Below are 22006 nucleotides of genomic sequence, written 5' to 3' on the forward strand. Positions count from 1 at the left end.
AGCGCAAAGTCTGCTTGAGATTCTCTGCCTCTTCCTCTCCCTCTGCCCTCCCCCTGCTCTCTCTAATAAATAAATAGGGGTTCTAGAGGTGCCTGGGTAGCAAAATTGGTTAAGGGGCTGACTCTTGGTTTTGGTTCAGGTGGTGCCCTCAGGGTCATGGAATCCAGCACTGTGATGGACTCCACACTCAGCATGGAGTCTACTTGGGTTTCTTTCTTCCTCTGCCTTTGCACCTCCCCCTGCTCCCAGTGTGCTCACTCTCTCAAATAAATAAATAAATCTAAAAATCAATCAATCAAACAATCAAATCTTTTTAAAAAGAAAGAAAATATGTGCCTTCCAACATAAATAAAGAGAAGTAATTGTACTATTTTGGCACATCAGGTTTAATGAGTAGACAACTCTGGGGTTTTCCAGGTAGAAAAAGCTCATGGGGAGGAAAGAAGGGCCAAAAATTAGTAAGCAACAGTACAGCCAGGTTTTGGGGGTAATGGAAATTCCTTTCTTGATATCCAAGGAGAAGGGGTGGCTCAAGAGTGATGCCAAAACACCCACTGCTCTTGTAATTCAATCTCTTCGCCACTGCTTCTTCTACTGTTACCAACACCCTCCTTTTCTCTCCACCTCATAGCTTCTCATTGCTCTTAGGTTCGGCTGCCTCATGGCTTCTGGTAAGTTCCTTTTCTTTAGCCTTCTCTCAACAACTCTGCCACTCTATGGGCTCTGTGTCTTCTTACCTTGGGTTCAAACACCCCCAGAGAGCACAGAGCATATTTAATGAACTCATCTACCATTCCACATACATCTCCCACCACATTTAATCCTTGGAACAGCTCTCTAGAATTCAAGGAGACGAGTGACTTGCCCATCCAGTTAGTCCAATCTCAAATCTCACAGTTTGTCCTTAATTCCTCTCATTCTTCACCTCTGCCTCCATATCCAATTCTCACATGTCCTGACAACTATCCCTCCAAAATGGATGGCAAAACCATCCTCTTTTCTTCACCTCCACACCGTCACTGGACCCAGGCCACCATCACTCCTCACCAGGTTGTGTGCAGTAGCCTCTCAGGCCATTCCCACACAGCAGGCAGGATGGTCTTCTAGGAGTAAAAACCAGACCACCTACCACCTTGTTTAAATCCTGCCAGTGGCTTCCCATTGCACTGTGAACCCAATCTTATTTCTTTGCTGTGGCCAACAAGAACTTCTTTGATTGGCCATCTCTCCAAGTTCACCTTCTCCTACTCTCCTCTCATGCATTCTACTTGGGCCTCACTGGTTTCTCTTTGTTCTGTATACACAAAGCTCACTTCTGACTGAGGGCCTGGGCACTTGTGCCTCCCTCCGTCTGGGATCACTATCTGATTTAGCATACTTACTGTTAAATGGGCCTTTTCATATGTGTTTCTTTTCTCTACCATCATCCCCCAAATTTACATTTAAATGTAAGCTCCATGGTAGCAGGGATTTTTGCCTATTATGTTCACTGCTCTGTCCCTTTTACACAGGGTAATGTCAGAAGACATCATAGAAGACATCAATGAATATTTGTTGAATGAATAAATGGGTAAATTTTTAGTTGACACAGCACTAGGAAGACACAGGTTTGGAACTCTAAAGCAGTCTTTTCTCTGACCCCAGAACTGATGAGCTTATCCCCTATGTCCTACAGCCAAACCACCCATCCCATCCCATCCCATCCCATCCCTATTTCTCTTCCCTACACACACACACACACACACACAAACACACACACAGCAAATAGGATATACCAGTCACAAATAATTACTCACTGTTCCTTATACATACAGGCTACACTTTCACCCTCTGCACTATTTCTCCTGCTTCAAACACCCTTTCTGTCACCCCTTATCCATCACAGTAAACACTGATCTTCCTTCTGGGTCCATCTGAAAGTCCTCTCCTCATTAACACCTGTCCTGACTCCCTCCCCCACAGACACGTGAATTCCTGGTGTTTTATACTTCTCTGTTTCTGCCTTTATTATTGAACACATTCCAAGATACTATTTTTGGTTCTGAGTCTCTACACATGGAGACCTTAAGGACAAGGGAATGTCCTTAATCTAACTAACTTACCCTGAGGTTTCTCAGTCAATATGTATTATAGATAATTATTAAAACCCACTCTAACTATGGCCATTTTGCACACATAAAAGTTTTATAAAATAAAAAAGGCTATAAGAAGTACCAGCTAGTACCAACTTCATAAGACTACTATAAAGATTACATCACAAATGGGTTCCACATCTGGGAGGTTTAATAAATATGATATCCTACTGTTGTTTTGGTTAATAATACATAAGACTTCTTGTTAGCAAAATGTGTCAAACTGCATTAGTCACTTCATTCTACTGATTTAACCAAGTGTAAGCACCTAGGGGAAAAGCATTTTAATTACGTTTATCATCAGTATAAAGCATTAAATGGCCAATAAAAATAAGAACTATGTGCTTTAGAATTGTTGCTAATGTGAATTATAAATTTCAGCTTAGGAAATAGTGCAATGTCCAGGATAAGACTTGGCATAATAATCTCTCTCAGGGGGCGCCTGGGTGGCTCAGTGGGTTAAGCCGCTGCCTTCGGCTCAGGTCATGATCTCAGGGTCCTGGGATCGAGTCCCACATCGGGCTCTCTGCTCAGCGGGGAGCCTGCTTCCTCCTCTCTCTCTGCCTGCCTCTCTGCCTACTTGTGATCTCTGTCTGTCAAATAAATAAATAAAATCTTAAAAAAAAATAATAATCTCTCTCAGAAGATTGGCATTATAGCCAAGTACTATAAAAATGAAAATAAAGGCAAAGTTACATTCACTTTCCCATAGTGGTCACTCAAAGCAACATCTTCCCAGGCTGGGAGACTTTCCCAAACCTTGTCAAGATTCTTTGATAAAACCCACACCTACAGTTGCTAAAGAGAGGGAACTGAACAAAACTAGATTTTGCAGAAGCAGGAAAACAAATAAGTTAGGACGGCTCCATCCTCAAGAAACTCATAGTCAAGTCAAAAAGCAATTCTGAAAACTCATTGGCAAGTACTATGCTAAGAGAGAGCAGAGAAAGTGATCAAGGCCACAACATTCAGGATCATGAGCAGGAACAGACTTCTGCCAGCCCCTAAAGATACATGGAGAAAGGAAGATGAGAAATTTGTCCAAAACCAAAGAGGAAGGGAGAAAAAAAAAAAAGGAAATGAGCTTGCCAGAACTTATCTATACAAGTTCTAAAACTGAAGAAAAGACATATTTCAAATTGCCCATGTCTTAATTCTCTCTCAAAATTTCCCTAAATTAAGGAGCATTCTTTTCTTCTTCTATGTTCTCAAATTCACTCTACAATACATCAAGATATCTTGGTAACAATCTTAGCTCTATTGTATTGCACCCAACATGTGGTGTCACTTTGAAATTCACTTTTTTTTAATGATTTTTTTTTATTTTGTTCATTTATTTATCTGAGAGAGAACAAGAATGAGAGGGTACCAGCAGGGAGAGGGAGAAGTGGGCTCTTAGGGCTTGATCCTGGACCCTGGAATTAGGACCTGAGCCAAAGGCAGATCTTTAACCCACTGAGCCACACAGGCACCCCTAAAACTCACTTTCTAGAGAAAGACTGGTGAGAGCTGGTTCAGTTCTTCTAGACTGGGATTTAGATAAACTCAATTTACAAAACACACACCAGCACACTCTAACAATTCATTCCATAGTAAATGTTCTCCTTTTGTAGTATTTGAGAGGTTTCAAAACCAGGACAAAGAATAAAATTTATAAGGTTTTACTATCTGTATTTCATTTCTGATATACTTTCTCTTTCTAAAATATGTAAGATGAATATTTAGAATTCCTTGAACTAGACTTATGTTTTACTAATAAGAAAACACTGAGACTGTAAGATGAATAGAAGAATCCAAGCAGGCAAAATAAAGTCTTCTAAACTTCTAGACTGAGTGTGAAATAGTAATTAGATCCTCTGATGACTGATACCCACCAATGTGGGTAAAAGAAATGATGTCAAGCACAAATCATGTGGCCATGGTCTGTCCCTGGCAACCCAAACCATTCCAGGGAAGTTCTGGGGAACGGACCCTGCCTAAACTGAGTGAGTCATCAGCAGGTCCCTGACATCAGCCAGCTGCACTCTCACAGCAACTGCCTGACTGAAAAAAGATTTCCAAACCTTCCACATAAAAAAGCTCAACCAATTCAACTCTCCTATCATATTTCCCAATGCCTTCCTCTAGGTCTTTTACATCCAAATTAACTTTTCATAAAAACAAAGACTTAGAAAAACTAAAAAAAGTTAAAAGAAGGGGCGCCTGGGTGGCTCAGTGGATTAAAGCCTCTGCCTTCGGCTCGGGTCATAATCCCAGGGTCCTGGGATCGAGCCCCACATCGGGCTCTCTGCTCAGAGGCAAGCTTGCTTCTCCCCTCTCACTCTGCCTGCCTCTCTGCCTACTTGTGATCTCTCTCTGTCAAATAAATAAATAAAATCTTTAAAAAAAAAAAAAAAGTTAAAAGAAGACTTTTTCCTTCTCAAATGTTTAATTTCATTGTTTCAGTAAAAGGTCTTCAATCAATTTCATTGATTCAGTAAAAGGTCTACAATCATAACAGAAAAAGTGTCTGTGTACATAAAGACATAATGTGCCAGGGTAGGTAGATAGAAGACATCTTATACCATGTCGCTGGGAATGAAATTCAAAGAGCCTATGCAGGCCACTACTCATATATTTTTATTTTATTTTCAATGTTTTCGTACATAAATTTCAAACATATACAAAAACACAGAAAATAGCCCAATGAATCTCCAGGCACCCACTTCTCACTTTACATGTACCCACTCATGGCTCCTACTCCCATTTCTTCTATGCACCCCAATCACACACCTTTCCCAGTTCCCTTATTATTTAAAATCAAATACCACACATTCTATCATTTCATCTATAAATGCTTTAGTACGTATCTTTTTAAAGATTTTATTGATTTATTTGTCAGAGAGAATGAGCACAAGCATAAGCAGGGGGAGCAGCAAACAGAGGGAGAAGCAGGCTCCCCACAGAGCAAGAAGCCCAATGCAGGGCTCAATCCCAGGACTCTGTGGTCAAAACCTGAGCCTAAGTCAGATATTAAACAGACTGAGCCACCCAGGTACCCCTTTATTATGTATTTTTAAAAAGATAAGACCTCTACATTAAATTTTAAAAATTCCATCATCACACTTAGACAAATTCACCAGTGATTCTTTACTATCATCAGTTTAACTTAAAAACTCCCCCAGCGACTCACAATTTTACCATTTTACTTATTTGAATCAAGATCCAAACAAGGTTCATACATTATGATTGGGTGATATGTCTCTTAAGTCTTTCTTGATCTACAGTTTCCCTCTCCTACCTCTTTCTCTTTTTCCTTGAAAACTTTTTTGTTGTTTTAAAACAAAAACAGAGTCATCTGTCCTATAGGAGTTTCCCATGATGGGGAACTTGCCCACTGCAGTCCTTGGAGCTGTTTCCCAAATTCCTCTCTGTTCTATTTCCATGAAATTTTGGTTTCATTTTTCTGACAAGACTCTAATTGCAATAGAGAGTACTTCCATCTGGAGGCATGTACTATTGGATGTGACATCCATTAAAACTTAATCACCAGGATCCACTAATTAAACATTAGAGGATACAAAATGGTGAGATTCTAGCATTCTTCATTTATTAGCTGGAATACCTCTACCTTGAGAATCTTCTCTTTGTCAACTCTTGACTACTCTGAGACACAATTTATATAAGAGTTACAATAAATGCTCATTTCTTTCCCTTTATTTGCCTGGTTCAGAAATAATGAACTGGTTCCCCAAAATCTACAAGAGCGCTTTTTTTTTTTTTTTTTTTAAAGAGTTATCATTCTGAGGGACGTCTGGATGGCTCATTCATTAAGTGTCTGCCTTCAGCTCAGGTCATGATCCCGGGGTCCTAGGATTGAGCCCCTGCATTGGTCTCCCTGCTCAGCGAGAAGCCTACTTCTCCCTCTCCTATTCCTGCTACTTGTGTTCCCTCTCGCTGTGTCTCTCTCTGTCAAATACATAAACAAATTTTTAAAAAATAAAAAATAAAAGAGTTAACATTCTGAACTCATGGATTTAAGCATATCTTGTGCGTTATTAATGTTCAAATTCTTTGTCCAGTGGGCACATTTTTTTAAAATATTTTATTTATTTATTTGACAGACAGAAATCAGAAGTAGGCAGAGAGGCAGGCAGAAGAGAGGGTGGGGGGAAGCAGACTCCCTGCTGAGCAGAGAGCCTGATGTGGGGCTCAATCCCAGGACCCTGGGACCACCACCTGAGCCAAAGGCAGAGGCCTTAACCCACTGAGCCACCCAGGTGCCCCACATTTTTTTTTTTTTTTAAATTTGCTCCTGAGTCTTTTTGACATGCCCTGTCTTTGATATCTTCCTCACTTTCTGATATGACAAGCTGGTCTAGGCATCACTCCCTGCCCCAGACATAGACTTTTCCATTTCTACAAAGGCTTTTCATGGGAAAACAGTAAATCTGACACTAAGAATGTTCATTGCTACCAGATTGGTCCTTGTTTCTAGGGCTTTATGGAGCCATGGCTAGAATATAAATATAAAGCACTTATTTATATAAGTTTATATGCTGTTAAAGAGGAAACAGAACTTAAGACTACAGTCACCTCTTTTCTTAACTTCATCAGTCTTGCATTGTATTTTTTTTCCTCCTAAGCTCTTAATGAACAAACAGAAACACTCATTTGTTTTATCCCAGTTTTCACACACACACCAGCTTTAGAATAATAATACCCACATTACAATCAATAATATAATTACTGAAAAAGGTTTCAGATTCTTTGCATATTTTTTTGTCCTGGACTGTATGTCTACTACTAGAAATGTACACTCAAAGTACTCTTATTTTAAAGCCACTTGGAATAGATCCTCTCTGTGTGGTTATGCTGTTCCTCAGAGACATAGATAGGTTTGTTTCATTTTTCCTTTTAACTTTCTAGGGATTGCCTTTTTAGATTCAATTTTGCTTTTTAATTATGTATTTACATGGCTCCAAAGTCAAATCTAAAAAATAAAATATATTCAAAGTCTGGGTTCTCTCAATGTCCACTCATTCCACTATAAAACAAGTAATATTATGGCTTGTCCATCAATTTCTTTAAAATATAAGCAAATACATACATTCATATATATATTTGCATTCCCCTAATCTCTTAGGTAAACAGTAGCATACCCTATACACTTCTTACCAACTTCTTTTTTCTTTTTTTTATGTAATATATTCTAGAGGTCACTCCATATCAGTATATAGAGATATTCTTCATCTTTTACACAGCTACAAGTAATCCATTTTGTGGATCACAATGAGTTATTCAATCAGTCCCCTCCTCGTAGTCATTTTGGTGGTTCCCACTCTTTCGCTATTACAAATGGTGTTGCAATGAACAGTCTCCAGTATTTTGTCTTTCTACTAGTGTATCTTTGGGATCTAGAGATTCTAGGAAGAATTGAGATTGCAGTCAAAAGTAAACATGTGTTATTTGCTAAATGTTGCCAAATTCCTCTCTAAAAGAAGATATGCCATTTTGCATTTTTTTACCAGCACTGTTATTAGAAGACTATTTACTTCCACAGTATTACCAAGAGATAGAATACATTTCAAGTCTTTGGATATTTTTGCCATTCTAGTAAGTGAAAATTATTTTTCAATGTAGATTTAATATGCACTTCTCTCATCCTGTGTCAGGTTGAGCATCATAAATTAGGCACCATTTACATTTATTTTTCTTTGTACTATCTATGTATCAGGTCCATGATTCTGTATGGTTGTTGGTTCTTCAGTTCTGTTTTTAAAAACCTTATTTATTGGGTATATGAATCCTTTATTTGTAGCACAGCTTGTAAGTATGGAGCCCAGGTTGTTATCTGTCTTTTACCCTGATATTTTTTGTCATACAAAAATTCTTTACCTTGTCATCAAATTTATCAATCTTAAACATAGTTAGGAAAGCATTCCCCATACCTAAGTTATAGTGCAGTTCAATCAGTGTTTTCTCCTACTACTAATATCAAAGCATCATCTGAGACTGGATACTTTCATTGCTACTGTGATGTGATTTCTAATTCTCTCACTACACTGCCAGTGATATAGGAGAGCAACAATAGATCCAACGAACAGTTGTGGAGTTCCTATATTATGCTAGGCACTGCTCTCAGAGCTCATAAGCGTCAGTTTAAAAAAAAAAAAAAAAAAGTCCTTTTCTTATAAAAAGTTTATAATGTGATGAAATTTTCCTTCTATAAAAATATTAGGTTAATAAACGGATAAAATAAAGACCTAAGTGCAGCACAGTAACGAAAAACCCATCTAGGCCACAATGTTCCTGAGGAATAGGATTATATTTTTGTGTCCTATACAACCTATATCAAGAGACTTTATCCAACAACATGACCATTGAAAATTTAAGGATTTGTAAATGAAAAAGCTCTAAGCATTAAAACAATTTCTCTTTGTAGTTAGATATTTTCATAGACTTACCCTATTGTATGCCCAAGATCTTTATGGGTTCTGTCAAGCAATCAACAATTCACTAAATTGAATCTTTCATGAATCAACCATAGTGAATCCTCAAGGACAAAAAGAACTACAAATAATATTAAATTTTTTCAATAATCACATAATGGGTGATAATGGTGGCAACACTTATTTACTTCTATATTCCTGGCACCTAGCCCTAAGTCTAACACATAGTAGGTACTTTATAAATAACCTACTGGTAGGTGTTGGTGATGATGCAGAGAAAAGAGGAATCCTCCTACACTGTTGGTGGGAATGCAAGCTGGTGCAGCCACTCTGGAAAACAGAATGGAGGCGCCTCAAAAAGGTGAAAATAGAGCTACCCTATGACTTAGCAATTGCACTACTGGGTATTTACCCTAAAGATACAAATGCAGTGATCTGAAGGGGCACATGCACCTGAATGTTTATAGCAGCAATGTCCACAATAGCCAAACTATGGAAAGAGCCTAGACGCCCAACAGATGAATGGATAAAGAAGATGCAGTATACATATACAATGGAATACTATGGAGCCATCAAAAATGATATCTTGCCATTTGCAACAACGTGGGTGCAACTAGAGGCTATTATGCTAAGCAAAAGAAGTCAATCAGAGATAGACAATTATCATATGATCTCTCTGATATGAGGAATTTGAGAAATAAGACAGAAGATCATAGAGGAAGGGAGGGAAAAATGAAACAAGATAAAACCAGAGAGGGAGACAAAGCCTAAGAGACTCTTTATCTCAGGAAACAAACTGAGGGTTGCTAGAGTGGAGGGAGGTGGGAGGGATAGGGTGCCTGGGTGATGGACATTGGGGAGGGTGTGTGCTATGGTGAGTGCTTTGAATTGTGTAAGACTGATAAATGAGAGACCTCTACCCCTGAAACAAAGAATACGTTATATGCCAATGGAAAAAAAAAAAAAAAAAACTCCTTGGACAGAAGAAAAAAAAAATAATTAAATTTAAAAAATAAAAAATAAATAACCTACTGGAGATCCACAATAAAGGTTACCAAAATAATACTGTACACCTAAATTTCATCTTAGTGTTCTGTCTCTCTCTTTTACTCATACATACATGCATGAACAGCAAGGTGCAAGTGATTAAATTTTTCCAAATTTAAATCTTTAAAATTCATGTACATTTTTCCACAAATGCACACTTTGGTTTTGGATGGGAGTGAGGATGAAGAGTTGACAAAGCCTAAGCTCTAGATCTCTGGCAATTCCAAACTGTTCTCCAAGTCACACCATTCCCTTCTTCCTGTACTGCCCTCAGAAGAGCTGTCAAAGGTAGTCATCACTATGGAGAGAACGGACACCCAGCTTTGCTGGCACTAGGTTAAAGAGTCACACTCAGTTAAAGAGAAGTTAGATCTTCTCTTTTCCTTCACATTTGGCAAGATCTTAAGGACAGAACTTAGGATTTGTCCAGTTTCAAATTAGTAACTGCCAAGTAGTATTTTATCATCATTCTGTTATAATCATAAGGATTTAAGAAATCACTACATTTGAAAATAAGAAAACAAAATACAGGGGAACCTGGGTGGCTCAGTGGGTTAAGCCTCTGCCTTGGGCTCAGGTCATAATCTCAGGGTCCTGGGATCGAGCCCCGCATCGGTCTCTCTGCTCAGCTGGGAGCCTGCTTCCCCCTCTCTCTCTGCCTGCCTCTCTGCCTACTTGTGATCTCTCCATCTCTGTCAAATAAATAAATTTTAAAAAATTAAAAAAGAAAAAAGGAAAGATAACAAAATACAAAATAATTGCAAGAAAATAAATTTCATACATTTCAAAACAGAAATGCTTACAATAAAAACAAACTTCTAGGGTTAAAGTGATCCTCAACTACACAACTTTTTACTTCAAATTGTATTCTCTCTCTTTTTTAATAAAACAAGAGAGGGAAAGTATGTGTCTGTATGGAATAAGTATCTGTATTTCATTTAAAAAGAAAAAAGTTCATATGAAAATGGGTAAAAGATTCTTGCAGAAGCCCTGAAATTTAACTTCACTCTTTACATTTTGGTTTGATATGTAAATATACACATAAAGAAACCTAACCATAGCAAATGTTAGACTTTTTCAGAGGAATAGAGGTAAGTGTTACAAACGTGGGTCCAGTGTCAAGAGAACATAATCATAATGTAAACTGGTTATTTCTAAATGGTGCCCCCAAAAGGAAGAAAATGAATGGAAGTACTTAATAAATTCTGTTTTCCATAAGATTCATACCAAAAAAAAAAAGAGAGAGAGAGAGAAAGAATGTGAGCTTGGAGGTCAGTGAGAGTTTTGTTGAATTTCCCTCCTCCTAACTTCTGTCATCTCCTTTTTAAAGAGGCAAGTCAGCTTCCCACAGACATGACAGAAATACATTCTTTTTTTTCCTACAAACTATTCATCAGTAAGTAACACTTACCAGAGGACATGTACTTTCCCATAGATGATTAGTTAATTGGATATTGTTTCTTCCAGTTGCAGCTTAAAGTATGTGTCTGTATGGAATAAGTATAGACAATGCCTTTTTTAAATAAAAATATAACCAAACAAAAGTAATAAGGATCTCTTTTTTTGTTGTTTCAAAGAATATAAAGGGCTTTGACTCCGTACCTCTACATTCCAAAATAACAGATGCAGATTATAAAGGGATCTAATGTAGAAATTAAAGTGATTCAGTTATCTTAATTGCATGTTTAGCCACACAGGTCAAATAACATCCCAATGAACTCAAAAAGAAGAGCCAAATTCTTTTGTTTCACTAGAAAAATAAGTTGCTCAAAATAAGTTGACAATGGGCTAAGGATTGGAAAGTTTTTGATTAAAAAGGAATTTTTGTTGGAACACATAATGAGATTTGAGTTGCAGTAACAATATAAAATTGAAGGCAGAATTACATAAAAAATGAGTACTGTAAAATATCATTATTTTAGTACAATGGAAAATAAGGTGTTTGTGGTTTTACTCTATAAATTCTGTATTGTCTGCTCGAATGTATCCCTCCTTGGCCATCCTCTCAATAGCCATTCTGATTTCAGAGCCTTCTGCATCAACATTCATTTGTGGTAGGGGGAAGCCACACAATCAGCATCTCCTAGGCTCTACTTTTTCCCTCCGTTTTATTGGCTTTTCAGGACTGATTCATGCCCACGCATCACATTGGTGTTCAGTTACAAGGCAGACAGTGAATTTTCCTAATCCATTTAGCGTGCTGACAGAGCCATGTTCACAATTTATAGAATTTCCTTTTAGACATCTACCTATTTCACAGTTCATTAAGATTCAAACTGAACACCTGTGTTTATGAAGTCAAAAGCAATTTTGTACTAACAAGGTGTTAAATAAGGCATTCTCTGAAAGCCTGAACAACAGTAACAACAACAGAAGTACTAGACTCTTGACCTATGGAATGAAATAATGTCTGTAGCTACCTGCATCATCCTTTAATAGGCCAGAAATTGCTATGGAACTGCAGCCAACAACCATAACACATTTTAATTCCTCCACCACAGGTCTTTTATGTTTTACCTTAAGAAAGCAAGAGTATGAGGCTGCCTTGTACATTTCACCCAGATATCTAAAATCTGCAAAACAGTTCAAAATCATAGGAAGTAAAATGTGGCCCCTTTCAACAATGTCTTGATACAAGCTAGATACAAGGACATTTTCAGCATTCTGGGGCCCACAAAGCCTGACCTTGGCTCATTTTTACATAACCCCAAAGTTTTCACATCATTAATAAAGAGAGAATCAAAACAAAGCCCACAGACATTAGGGGAGGGAAAAGTGTGTAGTTTGGCACTGCCATCATAAATACCCTCAAAATGAAAAGGGAAAAAAATAAAATGCACGTAACAGAGGTGGCGACCCCTATAATGACTGTGGTTCCCAAACAGCTTTTTTTCTACTGGTAATAAACCATTTTGCAGACCTCCCAATTGTGGCCACCATGATAGTTACAGCTTTGCAGGTTTATGTCTTTTTCTTGCAGTTAAGAGTGTTATCAATAAAAATTTCAAATGATGCCTTTCCCACTCAAATAAAAACATTTTAAAATGTGAAGCCAACAACAGGATTAGAATGGAAAAATACAAGTGACACCAGGATTTTCTTTTGTATATTTTTTTCACTAAATCCCTTAATTTATTAATTCTAAAGACATTCCTCGCAAGTCTTGAAAGTGAAACAATGCACCCTAATGCAGCACTGGGGTAATTTGACAGTCCTAAAAATTGGTTTTTATCATATACTAATGACTTTTTAGAAGAAACATCTCACTTTGAATGCCATGATGATGACGTTTACTTAACAAAAGTCTATCTCAAAAAGGTTATTTCAAATACCCTTTGAAGCCTGTACAGAAGCAATTAAAAAAGGACTTCACTACCTGCCAGTCAACTGCGACAGGAGGCAGAAGGAAAACTGAAATTACTGGTTAAAAGTAAAGAAGCACTGGGTAATGGGCACTTGAGGGAATGAGCCCTGGATATTATATGCAACTGAGGAATCACTAAATTCTACCTCTGAAACTAATAATATACTCTATGTTAATTAAATTGAATTTAAATTTTAAAAAGGTAAAAAAAATAAAGGAGGACGGCTTATAAATCCCATCTTATATATTGTGGCAAATATTATTTCTACACACTTAAAAAAAAAACTCCTTTGCTCAAAACATGTGAGTTCAGAAGAAAGAGTGGTTCCTTAAGTATCTGGAATAGTTTGCAAAACCCTGTATGAATGCATGTAGCCCCAAGGTCCCTGGAGGCCTGAAAGCATCCCCAATACCTGTCACAGTGACCTGTATAACCAAGAGTCTGGGCCTCAACATGAAAATGAGGCAGAGGGCCCACCTCAGTGCAGAAAACCAAGAAACAAGGAGTCATAAATTGTGTTCTTTTCTCCATGTAATAACAACATTTTCATTGTCAAAAGCTTGATTTTTATGATCCACCTTGAATCTGATAGCCCAAGTCTGCTTTCTGGTTGTGTTATCACACTGAAACATCCATGACTCACTCAGAAAAACATGCCACCACAGAACCCAGAAAACATCTCCTCTTACTCCACCAGCAGCTCCTTACTAAGGAAACAATCTCCCTGAAGAAGTGATCAACACCCCTTCTGTTAAAATGCATTTAATTTTTTACCTTGCAATTGTATACAACATATGTATATCACAGACAATTTAAAGATCATTTGAGTTTCCAACACAAAGGGAAAAACAGCAAAGGTACTGTTGTCCATTATTTCACTTTTTTTTTTTTTAACAAAGTATGCAGGCATGCATAAGTATAGGTATGCACCTTTAAAGAAATAAAAAGTAAATATATAATAAATTTTTCTTAATACACAAGAATTCTAGACTTTATGAAAAATGGTTCCCACCCCAGAGTTTGGGCAATATCCTTCATTATTATGGCCAATATGTAATGGTTATTATACCTATAGTAATACTAGGAGGATTTAAGTCACAGAATTATTCGTTCTTAACTCTTCATAGCCAATACAGGGTTTTACCCATTAAGCATTGAACAGCAGTGAACTCAGCTATTAAGACAGGATTATAAAACTTGCCATGAAGATTAAATGAGACAATGTATGTCAGCTCCTTGACACAAAGAAAACACTTATTCCACAGGGGCTGTTATGGAAAGCACTAGATTTCTGGTTAAGAGCTCAGGTTTTGCGATTCAAGCCCCTGTCACTCACCACTATATGACCTTAAACAAGTTTTAAGGCTCTATCGCCTCATCTTGAAAATGGGGTTAATAATACCAGCCTCGCAAGTTGTGAGTCAAGTTTAAGATAAAGTGTCACATGGGAAACATTAAGCTGTATCTCCTGAAACTCAATATAGCAGCCACAAGACACTCAGTAGCCATTTGAGCAATAGAATTAAATTAAGAAGTCTAAGACCAATAGCCCACCTCGTTCAGAACCTCGCACATGATAGATACTCAATAAAATATTATCAAATGACACCTCATTCATCTAGACAAGTCTAGGGAAGTGTCTGAAGTACAGCAGATTGAAGCATTTCTAAGTAAATGCAGTAACTCCTGAAATAATCCAGCAGAGTGTCTGTAACCCTATAAATACCATTCCCTTTCTCAAAGAAAGCCAAGTTGCCTGAGTGTGGATTCAAAAAGGACAAGCTTTAGTGAAAACATAAAATCTTAACATTATCAGAGTAATCACCTTGGCAACATTAGCCTTCAATTATATGAGATATAAATGGACATTTCATACAGCTTGCATGCTTTATCTCCAAAGGAGCTAAACATGTATTTCCTTCTATCTTCTTTCCTTCCTTTCCTTATCTGCTTTTAAACAATAGAAGGAAAATAAAATCCAATTAAGATTTTGTGTGGAATTATTATCAACCAGTGATAACGAAATCACTGAGCATTCATGGTACTATAAATCAGTTAGTTGTCTATCATATATCTATATGCCCAGTGAAGTGTTGGCTGGATAAAGGCAGGCATCATATCCAGCAATAGTAGTCATTCAAAAATTATGTGTTGAATGAAAAAAATGCATGGAATCTACAGAGCAGGAATCTTTAATGTGAAATTCTTGGAAATGCTTCAGGGCATCCGTAAACTGCCTAAAACTATATACATGATTGCAAGTGAATATAAATGTATGTATGCCAAGGTAAATTTTTCTAGTAAGTGAGCTTATAGATTGCATGAAGTTCTCTTCCATACTGATTACATTTTAAAAACAAAAGCAAGGGATGCTTGGGTGCCTGAGTCAGTTAAATCTCCAGCTTCTGATTTGGGGTAGGTCATAATCTCAGGGTGATGAGATCAAGCTCTGTATCAGCTTTACCGTCAGTGGGGAGTCTACTTGAGATTCTTTCCCTCTGCTCTTCCCCCTCTCCCTGCTCTCTCATTCTCTCTATCTCAAATAAATAAATCTTTAAAAAACAAAAACAAAAATGTTATGGACCTTTGTTATGGAGATGTGACTAACTTAACCTACATTTGCTGCCCCTTGCCTTTATGAACACAAACCCCTACATATTTATTAGTAAGTTCTCAAGTGTTTATTTTTAAACAAGTAGAACTCCTCCCTGATCTATTTGGAACAGAAATGAGTATAAGAGCAAGCATTATATGCCACTGTCATATAACACATCTTCCAGAAAACATGCAAAAGGGTTGTCATGCCTGGCAGTTTGGGAGTCATGCTAGGCAGGGGAAAGTGGACCTGCCAGAAAACTGAAGGAAGTCTCTTAATTTGGGGACACAACAAAATAGATGACACTTCCATATTTTCTTCATTTCTCTGTATCATTCTAAGACACAAAAATGTAAGTCAATTAAAAAATAAAAGTCTTGGCCTGATAAATGCAGACACACAAATTCAAGAGACCCACAGAGGCAGAACACACAGAATGCATGTTAAAAAAAGAAGGACATGAACAGACATTTCTGCAAAGAAGACATCCAGATGGCCAACAGACACATGAAAAAGTGCTCCATATCACTCGGCATCAGGGAAATACAAATCAAAACCACAATGAGATATCACCTCACACCAGTCAGAATGGCTAAAATCATCAAGTCAGGAAATGACAGATGCTGGCGAGGATGCGGAGAAAGGGGAACCCTCCTACACTGTTGGTGGGAATGCAAGCTGGTGCAGCCACTCTGGAAAACAGCATGGAGGTTCCTCAAAATGTTGAAAATAGAACTGCCCTATGACCCAGCAATTGCACTATTGGGTATTTACCCTAAGGATACAAATGTAGTGATCCAAAGGGGCACATGCACCCGAATGTTTATAGCAGCAATGTCCACAATAGCCAAACTATGGAAAGAACCTAGATGTCCATCAACAGATGAATGGATCAAGAAGATGTGGTATATATACACAATGGAATACTATGCAGCCATCAAAAGAAATGAAATCTTGCCATTTGCGACAACATGGATGGAACTAGAGCGTATCATGCTTAGCGAAATAAGTCAAGCAGAGAAAGACAACTATCATATGATCTCCCTGATATGAGGAAGTGGTGATGCAACATGGGGGCTTAAGTGGGTAGGAGAAGAATCAATGAAGCAAGATGGGATTGGGAGGGAGACAAACCATAAGTGACTCTTAATCTCACAAAACAAACTGAGCGTTGCTGGGGGGAGGGGGTTTGGGAGAAGGGGGTGGGATTATGGACATTGGGGACGGTATGTGCTTTGGTGAGTGCTGTGAAGTGTGTAAACCTGGTGATTCACAGACCTGTACCCCTGGGGATAAAAATATATGTTTATAAAAAATAAAAAATTAATTAAAAAAAAAAAAAAAGAAGTAACATAGAGGATTCCCTAAACATCCTGATATACAATAGTAATAATAATAACAACAGCAATGATGATAGCACAATTTACATCTAGAACCCCTGCACCCCCCCGCACTCAAAGCACTTTTCAGACAGATGCATCAGGCTGGCACAGTGACTGGCATTTCATACATCAAGACATGGCGACTCAGAAAGGTTTAAGTCTTATTCATGTTGCAGTTACATAATGGGGAAGCAAAGGCATGTCCATACATCTCCCACTTCTAAATGCTGTGTTCTTCATATATTTTATTTAAGACCATAGAATAATAGCTAGGCCTTTCTTCTTCCTAATTTCTGAATATGTTGGTAATTATTCATTGAAATCTAGAAAAATCAAGGTGCTAAAAAAGCCAATTCATGAGTATCACTACTGCCACTGAATTAATGTGTCGGCAGATGGGGCTAAGTTGGTACATAGAAAACAGCAAGGAAAGTAGCAAAATAAGAAACTTGGCCTTGGGTCCTTTGAAGCTATTTTAAAAAGCAAAATGTTATGTTAAGAGCTATGTGGTGTATCTCTGTGTATGTGTAATTATTATTCCATTGATTTATTGCACACATGTCAAAAAGCGTCTGGGCATTTGTACAAGTTAAAACAAACCAACCCAGGAGCCAAGCCACATAGCCACAAACCCAGACAACTTGCCTTCCACCCCTCATCCCACCCTTCATCCTACTACCTCCTAAACCCAAATACCCTGGTAGCAAATGCTTCCTTGCAGTGATGAACCTTTATGCCAGAAGTATCTGTCCTTTATACCATATTCTAAGAGTAGCCAAACCCAGTTGATGGTACAAATTTTCCAAATAAGCCAACATGCTCTTCCCATTCTAGGGACAGCCCTCTCCTGTTTTAGCAAGAACTTACAGGAATGACTCAGGAATCTAACTGGAAGGAACTATCAGGTATAACCCCCTCCAAGAATGAGCACCATATCTTTCATATGAGTGTAAACTCAGGTCTTTCATTATAGGGCACAACAAAACATAAAATATCTCACTCACTGACTCACTCACTAATCTACCACATGTTAGGTAGGGAAATTCTTACTTCTGTCTGTTTCTCCAAGAAGCAGGAAAATTTCTTTAATGGACTTTACCCTGCTGCCAAAAATCCTTTGCTTATAATCCAACAATTAGAGCTAATTTCAACTTCAACTGCTTCCCCTAAGAGATGGAGATCATTAGATAACATTCTCCATTTCGATTTACAAAGATTTTAAAAGAAAAAAAAAGGCAAAAGAAATTTCCTTGGATGTTTCCAGTTGATAAGATCATTAATCTCACACTCCCAACTTCAAAGCAGGAAACTAGAAAATCACCTCACTTTCTCTGCACACAGAGAACAATTTTTTCTACTTCAAAGCACCATCTCTTTATTGGGTCATTTTAATTATTGAACATGGGTTGGAAGCTATTCACATAATGCTACCACTGTCTTTTTCATGAAAAATGTATAGGTCTGATTTAGACTACATTAACTTGAGAAGAGTAAGATACAGGGGAGAGTATAAGGAAAGGGAAAGAGGCCGGGGGATACAGCACTCATCAGTATAAGGTAATGAGAGGAAGGTAGTAAGACTTTTTGAGCTGACATTTCTTCCTTTCCTGCTGGAAAGGAACCATCAAGACGCCTGATTCCCAGTTCAAGTAATACCACAACAGATTGCCTTGCTTCTCAAATTACCTTCTACCTAATACACAGCAGCAGAATTACACAGCATTATTAGTAATGCTTGTGTCATTGCCAACCCAAGACAACCAAGTGTTGTGAATAATCACTGTGAAAACAAATTGACCCTTGTTCTACAACAGGGGTCAGCAAACTATCTGGTCCTGTTCAGACTACGACTGGTAGGAAGAGGACATTTCAATTCCCACTCAACCCTCTTCCCACAAAATCACAATCCCATGGCTTGGCAAACTTTCTCTATAAAGGGCTGGAAAGTAAATATTTTCAACTTTAAGGACCAGATGGCCTCTGACACTATTAAATTCTGCTGCTGATGCCCCAAAAGAGCCAAAGACAACACACAGATGACGGGGTATGGCTGTGTTCTAATAAACCTTTATTTATAAAGAAATGCAGTAAGTGGGCTTTGTCCCATAAGCCATAGTTTTTAAACCCTATTTAGATAAGTGCCAGATAGCAGAAATGTTCTATGGCTTACTTTCTCATAAACAAGTCACTAGCCACATGTGACTATTAAATACTTCAAATATGGCTAGTGTGCCTAAGAAACTACATTTTAAATTTTACATAATTTTAGTTAAGTTTGATTGGCCACCTGTGGCTAGTGGCTACAGTATTGGCACAGTTCTGGACTAGATACACTGTAGCTTCTTCAAGAGAGATACAGGCTGTCTTCCAATTTATGGCAGAGCTCAAATTTTAACCGTGTAAAATAAAATATCCGTGCTTCTAATTTCCCAATGAAACCACACAGAACTGAAAATGATGTTTCTTAAATGTGAAATATCTGCATCACTGAGGTCAATGTGACCATTTTGGTTTACAGTGATCAAATAACTGCCTACGAGCCAGTGTCAAGTGCACAGGGGCTGAGTCACACACATGCCAAGACCCATCCAATCTGGAGGTTGTTTCCTTTCACCTCAGGACACTGCTGCACCTTGACTGAGGGCATAGGCCTTCTCAATGGCCCCCTTAAATCCAAGGAAAATCTAAACCTCCCCACACACAATTATGAAGGCATGGCTTAAAGAGCACAAGTGCAACTCAATTAGACTGCCTTCTCCCACAGAAACCCACAGATCAGCCTTAACCCCAAAAATCAGGGAGATTCACCACATTCTTTGCTATTGTCCACATGCAATAATTTATTTTCTGGCAGCTGTTTTACTTACATAACTAGCTTGTGTTTTGCTTTTCTTAGCAAGCCCAAAGATATAACTCAATGAAGAGAAGCAAGGAAATAGGATAGTAACATGTATTTGGTTTTCTTCTAAGTATGAATAAGAAGTAACAAACCAATATTTCTTTTTAAAAAACTCACACAAATTTCAACTTTCTTCAATAGGTAAAAGAATCTTTAAAATTGAGGATACTCTTTAGGAAGTAAGAAACCCCTCGAATCACAGAGAGGGACCTATACAGATACACAGCAAGTAAGGCAAATGACATTGCAACTTTTTCATGATTTTGATAATACCATTATAGATCCAACCATTTATTTATGGTTCCCAAATCCAAAAACTCTGAAAAATGAAAAAAAAAAAAATTCCAGTGTAAAACAAACTCTTTTGGGGTGGAACAACCTGACATGAACTAATAGGATGCTACTCACACAGTTTTTATTTACCCTACTTTAGTGTGAGCAATTTTTTTTTCTGCAGAAATAGTCATTTGTTTGTTATAGGGTGTTGCTATATCCCCACTGCGAGTGTTATGCAATCTGTGATATGGGTCTTACCTTTCCAAAATCCCTGGAACATCTGATATCCAAAACACATCTGGCCCCAGGGGGTTGGATAAGGGATCTTCTAAAGAAAGCTGTCCAGGTAGGATATTTTCTATCAACTCAACGTCTGCTGCCTGGAATCCTGAAACAGTGCCTTACCTCGGTCTGAAGGATGGCAGCCCTCTGTTCTTTGGCAGTAAGCGACTCTTTAAGCACTTCAATGTGTTGCTTGCAATCTGAATTTTGATTGCTAAGGGTTTCAAGCTTTGTTTGTAAGGCAAGAAGTTCTGACTCCTTCTTTGAAAGTTCCTGCTTCAGCTGATCAATCTGTGAAACAACAATATTGCAAGAAATTAGAAGCCACATTCCTACTCTTTACATTTGTGAGCTGCTGATTTCTCTTAATTTTCAACAGCTAATGATCATTAATTCAACAAGGCAAACCAACAAGTTTGCCTGAAAAGAAGGCCTTGGAAGTTCTTAGAGGCTGCAGAGGCTCTATAAAGGTAGTCAAGAGCATAAAAAACAGAAAAGTAAGGTCAGCAAACTGTCTTCCACCTTCCATCTCACTGTGGACCAAGAGTCACAGTGGAATGAAGGCTTCCTAGCCAGATCCACTCCTCATCCATGAAGCAATATAAATTATTCACCAAGATCCTCAGAAGGGGCAACAGGTTGCTAAATAAGGTAACTAACCCAAGACATACCCTGGTCCTTCTCTGCTACTCAACAGTGGAAATGATCATTCAAAGCAATCATTTGGCAAAAAAAAAAAAAAAAAGAATCCTCACCCCCCCCCAAAAAAGTATTAAAGGTTTTTTGTTTATATTAAATACTGAAAAGACACAAAAGAACATAAAATTATAGAAAGTATAAGGAAAAATAATATGAGAAACATTCATCATTCAAATCACCAAAAAAGATCATTAGAATCTACATCCCAACCCATTTCTATCTTCTTCTCTCTTAATGCAGAAATAATTACCACCCTAAATTGTGTGTTTGTCATTCCCTTGCTTGTTTTTACATATGTTTTTTGTCTTTAAACTTCATTTGTTCTGTGTATTTTTTTAGTACCTAGCTTTTTTCTACTCAATCTTATGTCCTAAAGATTAAATCATGTTATTGTACATACAATTTGCTCATTTTCCCTGAAGTACGGAATTCTATTGTAAGACTGCACCACAATTTGTTTGCCCATTCTGCTGCTAATAGACATTTTGGTCGGTTTCTAGGTTTTTTGCTAGAACAAAAATTGCTATTCTGAATGTTCTTATATATATATCACCTGGTACACATAGCAAAATGATCTAGGAGTTAAATTGCTGGACTACATAGATAACACCAAAATGTTTACCAATGCTGTTATACTCATATTGAGGTCACAAGGAGTGTGTAAGTGTGCCAATCACTCCACATCGTTGTCAACATCATGCGTCACCAGACTTCTACATTTTTACCAGGCTGATAGTTATGGTAGATGATCTCCAAAGAGGACTGCCACCAAGCTCTTCCTGCTTATACACACATGTTGTACTCACAACTAAAGGTGGAGTCTGTTTACTCTCCTCTTGAACCTGGGCTAAACTGTGGATTGCTTCAACCAGTAAATGCAGCCAAAGTGTTAGTTCT

At 37.8% G+C, this 22006-nt stretch overlaps 1 protein-coding gene across 12 annotated transcripts in view; it reads right to left on the bottom strand.

Annotated features, from left to right (window-relative positions):
- The window catches only part of ERC2 (ELKS/RAB6-interacting/CAST family member 2), a 901328-nt gene that overhangs the window by 561121 nt on the left and 318201 nt on the right, over positions 1-22006 (bottom strand). For all 12 annotated transcript variants that reach the window (XR_004280876.1, XR_004280875.1, XR_004280877.1 and 9 more), the window contains one exon: positions 20534-20701. Coding sequence is in view for 9 of the 12 variants with exons in the window: in XM_032322753.1 (XP_032178644.1) it covers positions 20534-20701 (168 nt within the window). In the remaining 3 variants the exon portion in view is untranslated. The remainder of the gene's footprint in view (positions 1-20533; positions 20702-22006) is intronic.

Source organism: Mustela erminea, chromosome 1 (genome assembly GCF_009829155.1).
Source record: "Mustela erminea isolate mMusErm1 chromosome 1, mMusErm1.Pri, whole genome shotgun sequence".
NCBI classification, from domain to species: domain Eukaryota; kingdom Metazoa; phylum Chordata; class Mammalia; order Carnivora; family Mustelidae; genus Mustela; species Mustela erminea.